Source organism: Nelumbo nucifera, chromosome 4 (genome assembly GCF_055504915.1).
Source record: "Nelumbo nucifera cultivar China Antique chromosome 4, China Antique-T2T, whole genome shotgun sequence".
Taxonomy (NCBI): domain Eukaryota; kingdom Viridiplantae; phylum Streptophyta; class Magnoliopsida; order Proteales; family Nelumbonaceae; genus Nelumbo; species Nelumbo nucifera.
Genome location: NC_142652.1, coordinates 16,743,047 through 16,758,234, shown reverse-complemented (window position 1 = coordinate 16,758,234; position 15,188 = coordinate 16,743,047). Strand labels below are relative to the sequence as shown.

The 15,188-nt window shown below is 36.7% G+C and overlaps 2 protein-coding genes across 12 annotated transcripts in view; one reads left to right on the top strand and one right to left on the bottom strand.

Moving 5' to 3' along the window:
- The first annotated feature begins 2,979 nt into the window (after positions 1-2,979).
- LOC104598146 (ATP-dependent RNA helicase) lies at positions 2,980-7,350 on the top strand. Of its 4 annotated transcripts, none has more exons than XM_088903102.1 (4): positions 2,980-5,110; positions 5,370-5,529; positions 6,044-6,110; positions 6,989-7,350. In XM_088903102.1, exons 1-4 carry the CDS (start codon positions 3,248-3,250, stop codon positions 6,993-6,995), a joined length of 2,097 nt encoding a protein of 698 aa, XP_088759228.1. In that variant the 5' UTR covers positions 2,980-3,247; the 3' UTR covers positions 6,996-7,350. The 4 variants fall into 4 exon arrangements, with proteins under 4 accessions (XP_088759228.1, XP_010258378.1, XP_088759227.1 ...); XM_010260076.3 differs by having other exon boundaries at positions 2,981-5,110; positions 6,829-7,350; XM_088903101.1 differs by having other exon boundaries at positions 2,981-5,529.
- A 2,281-nt stretch (positions 7,351-9,631) lies between these two features.
- Positions 9,632-15,188, bottom strand: part of LOC104598147 (ATP-dependent 6-phosphofructokinase 5, chloroplastic-like) — a 51,566-nt gene continuing 46,009 nt past the window's right edge. For 4 of the 8 annotated variants that reach the window (XM_088903103.1, XM_088903105.1, XM_010260077.3 and 1 more), the window contains 3 exons: positions 11,817-11,897; positions 11,610-11,738; positions 10,317-10,781 (listed from right to left, as the gene is read on the bottom strand). In XM_088903103.1, coding sequence (XP_088759229.1) covers positions 10,614-10,781; positions 11,610-11,738; positions 11,817-11,897 — 378 coding nt within the window. In that variant the 3' untranslated portion in view covers positions 10,317-10,613. Of the gene's footprint in view, positions 10,098-10,316; positions 10,782-11,609; positions 11,739-11,816; positions 11,898-15,188 lie in introns of those variants that run through there. The other 4 variants (XR_016085483.1, XR_016085486.1, XR_016085484.1 and 1 more) reach the window with 4 other exon arrangements.

Sequence of the window (15,188 nt, the reverse complement as noted above, 5' to 3'; positions counted from 1 at the left end):
TATACAACTTTCTAACATAGCATAGGTAGAATTCCACCTATGCTTTACATCTAATATAAAATGTTTATATTTTAAACCATAAATTTGATATAAATATTTAAATTATTGTTTTCTTGCCCCTGAACTTTTTATATATATAATACAATTTCTAATTTTTGAAAATATGATTTGAAATAATATTCAAGGCATCTTGAATGCATAAATTTAATATGTGACATGCACATCTAATATGAAATAATTTACCATTTAAGCATGACTTTAATTGAGATTTTAAAATATTTATTACAGAATTATTATTGCTAGCATTATCAAAACTACCATAAGCATGCAAAATATTTAAAATACTTGCAGCAATAGCTGGGCCACTATGTGGCCATTCAAGCCTAGTAAAACTTAAAATTCTTTTATTCAAAAACCAGTTTTCATCAATGAAATGGTCAGTAACACAAATATAACTAATATTAAATTTGAATGTCTAAACATCCGAAGTAATTGCAACTTTATAATTAAGATTTGCTAACAAAGAAATTAAATTTTGTTTATATGAATAATTTTTTTAAAGCATCAGTTCTTATAGTATTCCTAGAAACTTTTTTATATTGTGAGTTTATAGAACTACGCAACCATTTTTCTAGCTTTGGATCTTCAACTAACATAAATGGTTGTTTTGCATGTATTGTCTCGTTTTTTCTTGTGAATATCTAAAGGTACCAAAACTAGTCCCCCTCCCAATCTGTGTTTGGGTTGTTTCTCTCCGTTCATCTTCTTCTCGCTCATGTGTGAGTAGATGTCTGCTCAAATGACCAGTACCACCATTGCTACAATAACTAAAGTATTTCCTACATTTTTGGCAAACGACCCTTTTCCCCTTCCCTTCAATATCCTCTACTTTGAAAACTTTTCAAACCAGGCTACTCAGCTTAGAAGCCCTCATTTTTCCCCTAGTATCACTACTACCGGGGGTGAAAGTTCCACTTCCATCGACATCAAACACATTGGCATCAGTGCTAACACTAATACTATCGTGATGCGATTGAATGTCATCCATGGTGAACATGTTGGGGAATCAGTTTTGAGAAGAGCCAACAATTTTTTTTTAAATTCTAAAAAGATAAAAATTAATCTAATTTGACTTACTCAGATTGCCGGTTCAAAATCCCAACTTGATTTCAACGGTTGAAGCCTTTCAATGTCCAAGCCTCCCTAATTGAGATACTTGAGCTGGTTGAGCAAGCCTTCTTCTTGTTGAAAGTTGAAACTTCGATAAAGTTGAGACTTGAGAATTGGAGAATGCAGAATCAGACAATCAACTAATCAAAATTTCTCAGATTGTAGATAATTGAGAATGTATGAGTATGAGAGTGAGAGAGAGAGAGAGAGAGAATTGTTGAATTTGTGTGATGAGAATGGTGGAGGGTAGGGCTATTTATAGGAATTGAACATAATTCAATTGCCCAAAATACCCAAAAAAACTATTTGTTATTTAGTTGTTGGGAGGGGTATTTTGGTCATTGTAAAGTTACTTATAACTTTACCCAAAATGCCCCCCTAAACTAGTTGTGATATAGCTGTTGGGGGGGTATTTCTATAATCCCCCCCCAAAAGTTGAAACTAGCCGTTGGGCCCCTTTGGGAGGGGGGGCCCAACAGTTATATTCTTGGGCGGGCCGAGCGTAGCCCGTTATAGGACTGGTGGGCCGTGCTTCATGCCGTGCCACGGGCTGGGCCACGCCGACACACGAGCCGCAGGAGGCATGGCACGTGCTATCATGTCGTGCCGTGCCGGCCCATGGGCATCGAACCCCCAGTCCAGCACGACACAAACCTCCATGCTGTGCCTGGCACAACCCGTTAGCCATTGTGTCATGCCGGGCCATGGGCGGCCCGACCCGATTTACACCTCTAAATATCTCTTATTGGTTTGTCCAATCTATCCAAATTGATTTTGGTTTTGATGGATCCAACCCAAAATCGGTCCATTAACACTAATAGCCCATCCCTATTTAGGGTTGCAAATAGATTGGATACGGATTCAAATCAGGGTATATTTGAATCCGACCCGATATTGTTCATGTTGGACTCGATCCGACTAGATTTGTTAGGATTTGATTTGAATTTGATTTGAATTTGAATCCTATTGGTAAGTTGGATCTTGAGATTTGATCCGACACGACTTGTTTTCTTTAAAAATTAATAAATTATTAAAAGAAAATTAAAAATATGCTAATTTAAATAAAATAAAAAAATACAAGTACTTTTTAATTATTTTCATCATATATATACATGTTTTTTATAAAAAAATAAATAATATAACAAAGTTATAAAAATAAATAAATAACATATATATATATATTTATATATATATATATATACATCGGATTGGATCTTCTCGGATCGGATAGGGGGGTATTGATCCGAATCCGATCTGATTTCTGATAAACATCATATTATCCAATCAGATCCGAAGATTCAAACAGGGTGATCCAAATTCGATCAAATAGAATCCGATCGAATCCGATCCATTTGCACCACTACCCCAATCCCATTACCCCTCATCACAGGATATAATATTACTCTATCGAGTCCAGATCTGCTCCTCACGCAGCGCACCTCACTGACTTTACAACATATCATGATCATACATTGGGAGCATCTCCCCTATTTTTATTGATTATTCATCAGAGATATTCTTGTGTGAGATGTGACTGTGAAATCGGTGTGAGGCGCGCTATATGAGGAGAACATCCCATTAAATTCTAAATGCCCGTTTCAGAAGCACATCCACCGTGAATTGCGAATTTCTACCGTGAATAATAATTAATAAGTACGAGAGATGTTCGCAATGCATGGTGCGTGTAAAACGCCAGTGAGGCGCCAGGTGTGCGGAGCAGATCCGGTCTCATCTCAGACTCCCGGTATGTGACGAGTTTCGGAAACCCGTCCCGTATCAGGTTTTCATGGTCAAAGTTTTGAAATCCAAACGAGTGTTACGAGTCGCGGCCGAGTTGCAATTTTGGGATTTTGGGAGAATGGGAGCCAACAACCGACCGAAATCTAACTTCTAACCTTAGGGTTTTTTTTGGTGGGAAAACGTTGGCCTCTCTTTTTCCCTCTCTCTCTCTCTGAAGAAGGTAATAAGTTAGATTTTGTGATTTATCATCTGTTTGGATTTGCATTCCTTCGTTTTCTTTCAAGCGCTTCGATCTTTCAAGATATATTTATATTTTCATGGCTTGCATTTGAATTTAATGGCGAGAGGTCCTGCAACATCGCTTTTTCGAATTTATTCATCTAGAAGTAACGCCTTCAAGGTCCAAATTGTCCTATCGAATCGATTTTTCCATTCTCCAGGAGGATGTGGGTGTTTAAATTCCCAGAGAACTTCTTTTCTTTCATTTTTAGACTCACAAATTCGGGGAGTTTCGACAAGTTCGATGCAGCTGGATGCTGCACAACTTGGGTTTCAGATTAAACAACTTAGGGATTTTCATTTCGTTAGCTACAAACCCTTCTCGACGTCGACGACGACTGAAAAAAGAGACCCTGTCAATAAGGAGAGTTTTTACGATTCATCAGCAACTGAATGTGAAAGCACCGAGGATAATGGTTCTCGGAACGATGCCTGTTTTGTGCATGTGGCCTCTCGTGATCCCGTTGAATTATATCGGGAACTCTGCAACTCTGAGAAGGCTGCAAAGCAAACTAGGTCCGATTGGGAAATTTTAGTTGAAATTTTCAGGTCCTTTGCAAAATCGGGTTGGGCATCGAACCAGGCCCTTGCGATATACATTGGTGCCTCGTTTTTCCCTACTGCTGTCCACAAGTTTCGGTCTTTCTTCCTGAAGAAATGTCCAGATGATATTGCCAAGTACTTGGTATCACTTGGTCCGTGCGAAGAATCAGAGCGATTTCTTTTCCCCATTTTTGTCGAATTTTGTTTGGAAGAATTTCCTGATGAGATTAAACGTTTCCGGGATATAGTTGAATCTGCAGACCTTACAAAACCTCATACCTGGTTCCCTTTCGCTCGGGCGATGAAACGCAAGATTATCTACCATTGTGGCCCTACCAACAGTGGCAAAACATACAATGCACTCCAACGTTTTATGGAAGCCAAGAAAGGTATTTATTGTAGTCCTCTGAGGCTCTTAGCCATGGAAGTTTTTGACAAGGTGAATGCCCTTGGTGTATACTGTAGTCTCCACACGGGGCAAGAGAAGAAAAGTGTTCCATTCGCCAATCATATTGCTTGTACTGTGGAAATGGTTTCTACAGATGAATTGTATGATGTTGCTGTCATTGATGAAATACAGATGATGGCAGATCCTTGCAGAGGCTATGCATGGACTCGTGCTTTACTTGGATTGAAAGCTGATGAAATACATCTCTGTGGAGATCCAAGTGTTCTGAAAATTGTCCGAAAGATTTGTTTGGAAACTAGGGACGATTTGATTGAAAATCATTATGAAAGGTTCAAGCCACTTGTGGTAGAAGCAAAGACTCTGTTGGGAGATCTTCGAAATGTTCGGCCTGGAGACTGTATTGTTGCATTCTCAAGGAGAGAGATATTTGAGGTGAAATTGGCAATCGAGAAGTACACTAACCATCGTTGTTGTGTTATCTACGGTGCCTTGCCACCTGAGACTCGACGGCAGCAAGCAAGTTTATTTAATGATCAAGAGAATGAATTTGATGTCCTGGTTGCAAGTGATGCAGTAGGGATGGGTTTGAATCTAAATATTAGAAGGGTTGTATTTTATAGTCTTTCCAAGTATAACGGTGACAAGATTGTTCCAGTTCCTTCAACACAGGTGAAGCAGATTGCTGGAAGAGCTGGTCGCAGAGGAAGTCGCTATCCTGATGGCCTCACAACCACCTTGCATTTGGATGACTTAGACTACTTGATTGAGTGCTTGAAGCAACCTTTTGATGAGGTTAATAAGGTGGGTCTCTTCCCGTTCTTTGAGCAGGTCGAATTATTTGCTGGGCAGCTTCCAAATGTTACTTTTTGCCAGCTACTGGAGAAGTTTGGAGAGAACTGTCGTCTTGATGGCTCTTACTTCTTGTGTAAGCATGATCACATAAAGAAGGTTGCGCGGATGTTGGAGAAGGTACGGGGATTATCTCTGCAAGACCGTTTTAACTTTTGCTTTGCCCCAGTTAATATAAGAGACCCGAAAGCAATGTACCATCTTCTAAGGTTTGCTTCTTCATATAGCCAAAATCTTCCTGTTAGTATAGCAATGGGCATGCCGAAGGGTTCTGCTCGTAATGATTCAGAGCTTTTGGACCTTGAGACTAAACATCAAGTGTTGTCCATGTACCTATGGCTGTCACACCACTTTAAAGAAGAGACTTTCCCATATGCAGAGAAGGCTGCAACAATGGCCACAAATATTGCAGATCTACTGGGTGAATCTCTCACCAAAGCTTGCTGGAAACCTGAGCAAAGGCAGGCAGGCAAGCCAAAGTCTCAACAGAAGGAAGGTGGTTATAAGAGACCTCTGTCGCTCGTTAAAGTACAACAAAAGTAAGTTTTACTTGCTGTTTTTTTTTGATAAAAATAAGTTTTACTTACTGTATTCATTGTTTTCTTCTGGATTTATGCAAATTTTAGTGTTGCCAATTTTTATCTTTTACCATTTACTTTTGTGCTTTCATGGCTTCACGTTTTATTTCCTTATTGTATTCATATTTTTTATTATTTTCATTTAAATTGGAGATTTCAGCCCAAGAGGAAGGACTTCTTACATGGGTTCCTAGCTGATAGATCAATTAATTATCTATCTAGGGGGGGAGGACTGGAGGAGTAATGTTTTTCTTTTTTTCTTTATTTTTTGTGGGTGGGGCAGGATTATTTTTCTTTTTCTTTTTTTTTAATTTTAATTTATGATTTGCCTGCTCTGAGTTGTTTTTTGGGACTCTACTCTCCTATTTTGGTTAGGATAATTGCCATTATTTTTTAAGTCATTGATCCAGAAGAAAATTTGCTTGAACTTATTCACATACCACACCCAAATCTGAAACTGCAATTCCTTTGGCAGGAAAAGGCATGAAAAATCTTCTCAGTATTACTCCCCAGAGAAGGTCCTGGCATAATACCTTTTTCAGGTACATGTATTATTGTTGTACTCAATTTCATATTTCATCAAAGTTTTGTAGTGTTTTTCATCTCCCTCTCTCCCTCTCTCCCTCTCTCTTACACACACACAGAGCCACAGAGGCTGTATCTGTGTGTGAAGGTGCATGTCTGCACAAGTTGGAAAAGTGAATATTCTGTGTGTTCATCAAAGGAGTACCAGTTATGATGTCAAAAGAATAGAAAAATACCAGGGCTCCTACGTGAACATAAGACATGGCCCCTAGCTGGGTGGAATAGTGAACAGGATTTTTATACCCAACCTTAATATTGAGTTGGGTAAGACCTCCTTCCTACGTTATTCTGGTTGTGTTTTCTCCTGATTTCTGGACATTCCTAAGGTATGCATGGTCTCTTTGTTATCATCTAAGCCTTTTTCCAACTATATGGGGTTGGTTATATGAATCTTGTTTTACCTTTCTGTTCTGTTTAGTGTCATATCCATTGTTGAATTATGGGGTTTTTTTATTTGTTTTTGTTGTTAAATTATGGGGTTGGCTACATGAATCTTGTTCCGCCATTCCTTTCTGTTTAGTGTCATATCTATTGTTAAAAATCATGCATCTTCTCTTGTATTCCTAAATTATGTATTTCCTTTATTCTTTCATCCCATTTTTTAAGACACTTTTTATTAGTTTGCATACGTAACTCAAACTGTTTATCTTTTCTTTTTCCCTCCTTTGTGAGAAGGCCTGTGTTAGAATATCATTGCTCAGGGCATGGAGTTGGATTTCTCCTATATTTCAAGGGCTTCTTTCAACTAAATGCTCATCGAAATTCATTGACTTGGTCCTATGATCACTTTTTGGGTCCATTGTAATCCTTTCAACTAAATGCAAGCTCCATTCAGGAGGTAAAAGCAGTTGCAGAACCATCGGTGCTTTCCTCATGGGCTCATCATCAAGGATATCTTGGCTATGGTGGAAGGTTTCAGGGAAGTCGTCTTCAAGTTCACTCCTCGTCCTTACAACTTTAGCACACGGCTTAGTGTCCAAAGCTATTTATTTCCCTGGGAATTGGGTTTCATTTTTGTAAGGGTAGGGGAAGCCTGGTTCCAGGATTTGTTAATGAATGACTCAGCCGTGTAATGTTATCTCTTGGATGAATTACAGTTTTTAACCAAAAAAACAGAAAAGAAATTCGGGTAACCGGAGAATTATATTTATTAGCTGGATAAGAAACGAACGCGAAGGGCAATTTTTTGGTCATAAATCTTCCTATCTTGTTAATACCGGTGAGTTCTCTATGATTTGCAGGAGCGGACATGGCCAATCCAGACCGTCTATTTGATAGGGGATCTCTGGATTGGTAACATGGAATGTTCTCATTCGTGCCATTCTCATGCCTCGGTAACATATTAGATTGGATATTTTGGCAGATGAATACAGCCAACAAACTATTGGAACTAAAAAAAAAAAAGACTGAAAAAGAGGCTTCTGTTTGCCATGTGGAAAAGGTCCTTGCGCAGTAGCGCTGAAATTTTGCAAGTAATTGAAGGGTGAGACAGCATACGGTGTAGAAGCTCGTTTGGGAAGGTTTCAGCTTTGATTGAGCTCTTTTGAAGAAGTTAGGGGAGTTGAAATAATGTGAGCTTTGAGGCCTTGTGGGGTTTTTTTGCCAAACAAAGCATAGCGCCTAGGCTTCTAGTGTGGGGTCTACTTTGCAAAGCCAGAAACCAATGCTTGAAAGCCCTTCCAAACGGGCACTCCATTTGGTCTTTGAGTCCTTCCATCGTGTTTGTCTTGTGCATACTAATACGCTATAATACTATGGTTCAATGCATTAATGTGAAGACTATGTGTTTGGTTCCTTTACATTTTTTCGTTCAAGGTTTGTATTTTATTTGCTAAAGGTAATAATTATAATCGTTTGACAATTAGGTGCTACTAGGCACCACATTAGTGTAATGGTAAAAAATGTCCAACAGTTTATGGAAGCTTTAAAAAATACTTCTTCAAATGGTAGGTGTACACAAACCGAAGTCCACTTTTGTCATTCTCGATGCATATGGAAGAGCAAGAAAGAGGAACTGTAGAAGTGGCACCTATGTGGCAGTGTTTATTGAATAAACTCCTACAGAACCAAACACCCTTTAACTGTTAGGTTTCTTGTTTTCTACCAAGGAATTTGTGTAATTAATTGCCAATGCACAGGAACATGAGATAATAAGAAGCCTTTACCAACTGAGGGCTGGTTCATTGGTGTGTTAGCTGGTTTGTTCTAGTGTTGACGTGGAATCGAATCTCACAACCAGCACTTTGGGAGAAAAAAGGGGTCAAGGGGGAAGTTATAAATGGTGCATGGCACCAAATACCAAAAAAAAAAAAAAAGATAATAAGAACATTTTTGCTGCAAGGTCAATTCAAAAGCCAAATAATCAAACCATTTGAACTGTCATCCGACCATAATTTTGGATATGGATGATCTAAAACCTGGATTTTCACACACACACACACACACACACACAAATTGTCTTGGTAAAAAATTCTCCAACCCAAGTAGTTGAACCATTGATCCGTTCAACCTGATCATTAGGTCAAGGGTTACACACTAGAACTTCGGGAGGCTATAACTTTAACTCAATTGTCTGATTGGGTTAATTAATCATTATTTTGATTTGGGGTAACTTCTCGAATCTATGTCACAAGTGACTGAAGGTGCCTTACCCTGTTATTTTTGCCAAAAAAGCCCTTTTGTCACTTCAAATTGTAATTCTTAGCATATTTTCTAAAAATAAAACTTTAAAAATTATAATATAAAATATAAATTAAATATAAAATAATAGTTATATATATATTTATTGATAAAATACATATTTATACACACACATGCGCATTATAGGAAATATGCTGATGTATCATCTAACCCATTCAACCCAAATAGTCAAACAGGTGACTTGCGAACAAGAGGCAAAAACCGTTCAGCCCCCAAGTTGGTTTTTAAAACCTTGATAAGATATAGTGAGTCTTGTCCCAATTATATGGAGTTGTTTAAATGAATCTTGTTTTCCCATTCTATTCTTTAATTTTGAGTTCAAATTAAATATTCTTCATCCAATTTATCCAATTTAGATTAGACTTATATTGAATTTGGATATTTAATAGCATTGATAAATATACATAAATTAAAAATATCAGAATATTATGTCATTACTAAAATAAACTAAAAATTAGGAGTGCAATTTGGGCAGATTAGGGTTGAACATTTGTTAAAATTTGAAAATTCGATGCACTATAAATTCTTCAAATTCGGTACTTAATTTGCAACCCTACGTCCTCTATTAAAAATGATTTTGATATTGTATATCATAGATAAAGTGACTTGAAAATAATAATTTTATGAAGCAAACCCGACTAATTACTAATTTTTAAATATTACTAGATTGAATCATATCAGAAAAGATTAGGGTTTATCCATATTCCATCCAAATGGATGAAATTAGACCACATTAATTAGATTGAATATAGATTTGAATAAAGTACTATTTGCAGAATTAAACTTTTCAAATAGAGAATAATAGGTTATGCAAGTTAACGATTCCAAAACAAGAAACAGGGCCAACTTCTCCAACCCAGATTAAAGAAACATCAATGCTATGCATATTCATGTACAAGGGAAATATCTCAGACCGTGGTCTGTGGAGAACCCCCGGTTTTCACATGAGCATCGAATGTTTTGTTTCCTACCCACGCTCCCCTCCCTAGTCCAGAGTCCAGACCCAAAAAAACATAACAAAAGAAAAATGTAATTGCCTTATCCCATAGCATGCATCTCTGTTAAGAAATCCAGAGGGTATCAGGATCCAGCGGCCCCAAATGCAGAATCTGTGGAAGCTGAAGCTTTACTAATGGCCGAGATTGCCTCCACCCTTGAGGGCAGATGTTTTATTTCTGGGGATTGTCTGACAGTGATCGGCCTAATGAAAAACCCACTTGTTGAAGCTCCATGGTTAGATCATTCTGTCATTGAAAATGCTCGTGAATTAGTGCCAAACTTGCCTTAAGTATCATTTGGTTTCTTTCGTAGAAGTTTTAATGTCTTAGCGCATGCACTAGCATCATGTCGTTCAAACTCCTATAAACCTGGGGTGTGGGATATCTCTCTCTCCCCCGAGGTTCCTTTCTCAGTTTTTTTAATACAAATCCTAGTTTCCTTTGGCAGCAAAAAACATATATTCATGGTATAAAGCTCTGAATCAATAGGCTTATAAATTACACCGCACAACATTTTATACACTCGGCATGCCAGTTACCGGCAGTCATGCTACAAAATTGCCGGAGTTGTGATACCTTTATTTGTAGGCTGAAGCCCGATTTCCATGGTACCAAATCATCTCATCTCCACCTCAAAAGCGACCAAAATACATCTCTTCTTGAGATTAGCAAGAGAATGCAGAAGAAATAGTAAACAGGGGTTTCTACTTCTTCGCAGTTGAAACGTTAGATACTTTGGATATTTGATATTATCCAGGGGTATTACATGAAATCAGGTTGCCCAGTGGAAGTCAGACATCGATGCCACATCCGACTGTTGGGATCGACAGTCCTCGGAGACGCTATGACTTCGGGTATGGGGAGGTACACATAGTGGGTGTTACATATTCCAACCGTAATGCCACTGTACCCTGCAAATGCACCATGGACCTGCAAAGATTGTATGTGATTGTGGGTTATACATGCTTACAGGAGATATGGCAAATGTATGTCATAGAATGACAGAATGTTCACTGAGTAGCAAACAGTGTTCTGCCGTCACACAGAATTTCAAGTACTCAGAACATTTAAACATACAACTAAATATTAATCAAAATTTTTTATCAGCTGAAAAATAGAAAGAAACTTCAAAAAAAAAAGAGGTGTTTGGAAGTTGTCAGATTATCCCTACATAAATGTTCTTGTTACATTTGCAAAATAAAAGTTCAAAAAAGCTGGAGGTTAGGTCCACATCCAGTCCACCCACCTCAAGAACCCCAATGATAACGGGGAGTGGCATTGCGTAATGGCCATTTCTATTACATGTATATTTCCTAGACCAGTTTCAGTTGTGTAATCTGGATTCTAGATGGGCAACTATTAAAGCTAAGAATATTATTTTCTAGATATCATAGGACTGAACAAGGTGAACCGTGAAAAGCAAGGCAAATGTTGCTTAAGGTCGTAGGTGTAAAGTTCCAGATATGGCAAATATGGAATTCAAGGGGCCAATATACCAATGCATGGGCTTTCAAATGATTGCATTACACCCAAAACCATATAAAACGATGATATTATTAATGTAATAAAATCATAGATTAAACTATCACATGTACATAATTAACATGGTGTTACACCAATAAGTGTATATGTAATATCAAACTATGTCATTGCTATGCAAATACTCAAGAACTCAGAAATAGAAGGAAAAGCCATATCTTAGAGAGTTATAAGACCTAATGTCATGGAAGGAAATCCAAGGAATGATATAAATCTTACTGCATTTTGGCCAAGGACAGTGCAGAGTATAGCATCAGAAGCATTTGGACGACATGCTCGTATCATATAAGTAGGATCGATATATTTAACATCAGCTGGAACTCCTACCTCCTTGAAATGCCTTTTTATCTGTATAAAAATCGGTAAAGTTTCCCACATCAGCAAAGAATATGGATCGATAAGCTATCACCTACGAAAGAACCTTACCCGCTGTTGTATATGGACCCCAATATCTCCAAGTACCACATTTCCAGATGCATCTGTTGCATTTGACTTCTCTAGCATATCCTGCATGTTAGAAGTCAACATGCTATTAATGTAATTGATAAGTGACTCAGTTTAAGTTGCACTTCATATTTGAGCAATTTTTTAAGTGGGATCATGGTTTCAAAAGGCTTAGCCTTGAGACAAGATGCACAGATTTTGCCTCAAAGCTTAAGCCATATAACTTTGATACGAGGCTTAGGCATTTGTCAGAAAGAGGTGTAAGCCTTAAGCCTCGAGGCATGAGGCGTAGACAGGCATAAGCCTCAAGAAATAGTGACAATTAGAATATTTAACACAAAAAATGATTTCCTTTTTTTGTTTTAAAATTAGAATCATTTTTTATATGAGGCTTAGGCCTTTGTCAGAAAGAGGTGTAAGCCTTAAGCCTCAAGGCATGAGGTGTAGACAGGCGTAAGCCTCAAGAACTTGTGACAATTATATTATTTAACACAAAAAATGATTTTATTTTTTTAGTTTCAAAACATATGGGAGGGGCAATTTAGTAATTATGGGCCAAATAAAAGGAATAAAACCAATAGGGAAAATAGAGTTCTTAGTTTCTGTTAGCATTTTAGAAGAGTTCAACGGCTCAACGCAACAAGGGCAAAAGGAACCTTTATGATTCTCTCTTCATTCTTGGTCAAATCAAGTGGGATTTTTTCTTATTAATTTTAACTAGAAATCTAGCATCCTAGGTTTGCCATTTTTCTTTATTTTCTACACAGTAAAATAATATCTACCCTATTTGCCTCTCATTTCTCTTCCTAATGATTTCTTTAGTTTCTATTTTTGCACAGGTATAAACTAAGTTGTTTCCTTTCTTCTAAACTGTTGGGCAACTAGAAATCAAGTATTTATCATATGGATGATTCATCAGATGACAACCATTAGTAAAAGAAAATTTGATGATGGGGAAATTTTGATAATCTAAAACATTATGATTGATCATTTAAACAATTTTAGAATTTTGGATTTTGAAACTTGAAATATAAAAGGTTTATGGTTGTTAGTTGATTAGCTATTATTTTTTTGAATGTTAAAAAAAGTGATTGCATATATACTTCTATCTTATGGATGCTTGTAACTTCTATCATTTTATTTTGGTTTATTATTTGTTCTTTTCATCATTTTTAAACTTTAAGTAATCTTGTTTTCCTCTTTTTTAATTTTTTGAGGTTTATGCCTCACCCTTTTGGGCCATTAGGCCTCAACTACACCTTTACCATTTTAAAAACTTTGGTAGGATGTATCTCTAAAAGCAAACCCTTCACCTTAGATTTCTCATTTTTGTAAAATTAAGTTCTAACTAGAGTTGTTAGATTACCATTGTTAATCAAGAAAGGCACTAATTTATTTCAAACCAAAATATTATCTTAAACAACTAATACATGCAAAACCTATTCAAGTCCAGCAGGTGATGCATCTCCTAGGAAGAGTCATAAGAATCATAAGCATTAGGATCAGTCCTATAAAGGAGATCCATACAAAGCATATAAACTTTTACTGCAGTTTATTCAAAAGAATGGGTTGGAACTGGTAGGTAGAGAAAGTAGATATATGGCTGGGCTAAGCCTAGTCTTTGCAAATTCAATCTAACAACTAAAAAGCCAGCTATTGTGTCAAGCCCTTCACCAAATCTAACTTATCTACAAAAGTAACTCAACTGAGTCATAATCACTATGAGTTTACCCATAAAAGAGATCTATACAAATTGGTTATTGATCCCAAAAAATAATTGTTTCGAAGCAGAGTTGTAGAATCTGGAAGACAGAAGATAGATATATATGACTAGGTCCAGCCTAATCTTGGAAATTTTGAAGATTGAGCTATAATTTTCACTCCTAAAAATCCAGCCAAGAATGTTTCAATTTCTGAACCTTTCACCAAATCTAATTTATCTACTTGAAAATGTTAAAAATGCCATATGGAAATGTTATAAAAATTATAGATTGGCAAAAACATTGTGAAATATGCAAAAGTATACAATGCTATTTTATGTAATGACAAAAGACACATAGTTAGACCCATTGAAATGATTATCTTGTTCCAAATCACCAAACAAAGGTAACTGATAAAAAAACACTACAATGCTGTCCTGTAAACTTTAAGAGTCAAAACTACATAATAGATGAGAGAGAAGATTTTTTTTGGAAAAGTGGTAAAGATGATTGTAATTAAATTGCCATAAGAGGGCAAGGAACCCTAAACAAAATAATTTAGTATAAAATAAATACTAAATTTAAACTCAGAGAAGGTGCAAATGGTTCTAATAGATCAACCAAACAATTTAGTATACAATAACTACTAAGAATCCGCACCCCTGTCATCTAGCCTCACCTCGGATGCCTTGAAAAGTATGCTTCTAAGGTCCACTCCTTTACTTTGATAATCAAGAAATACAAAGATAGATTAACATGTGGAGCAATATATTCACATGGTCACAACACTTTCTTTTGACCCTCCAATAAAATACAACATGCTATCAACCAAATGAAAAACTGAATCACCCAGTGAATGCTTGCCCAGGTGATTTGGTTTCGATGTGTTCACATGGTCACAACATTTGCAACCCTTTAGTGAAACACAGATATGCTATTAATCAAACGAAAATCCCAATTATCCAATGAGTGAATCCTGCTATAGCTACTCCAAATGACACACTAACAACCTAACATATAAAAAAATAGGGATTGCCTCTAGGGTCTATGACTTACTATGACAATTTAGAAAATACTATGGTAGCCTAACATGTTGAACAGTGAGTTCACATGACCACATGCTTTCACGCAACCCTCCAATGAAAACACAAGCATGCTATCAATCAAATGAAAAACCAAATCACCCAATGAGTACATGCTTGGGTGATTTGGTTTCGATGAATTCACATGGTTATAACACTTTCTTGCAACCCTACAATAAAACAGAGGCATGATAACAATCAAATCACACAATGTGTGCATGCCTTTTTCCTACCTCAAATGATACAAAAAAAAAAACCCACTAACATATGAAAAAATAGAAAGTACCTCTAAGGTCTACTACCTTACTATGACAACCAAGAAATTCCAAGGTAGCTTAACATGTGTTGTGATGTGTTCACATGGTTGTAATACTTTCTTGTGACCTTCAATAAAATACTAACATTCTATCAATAAAAAGAAAAACCAAATCACCCAATGAACACATGCTTGTGTCATTTAATTTCATTCACATGATCACAACACTTTCTTGTGATCCTCCAATAAGTCACGAACATGCTAATGATCAAATTTAAAACCAAAACACCTTGCAAGTGCATGCCTAGGTGATTTG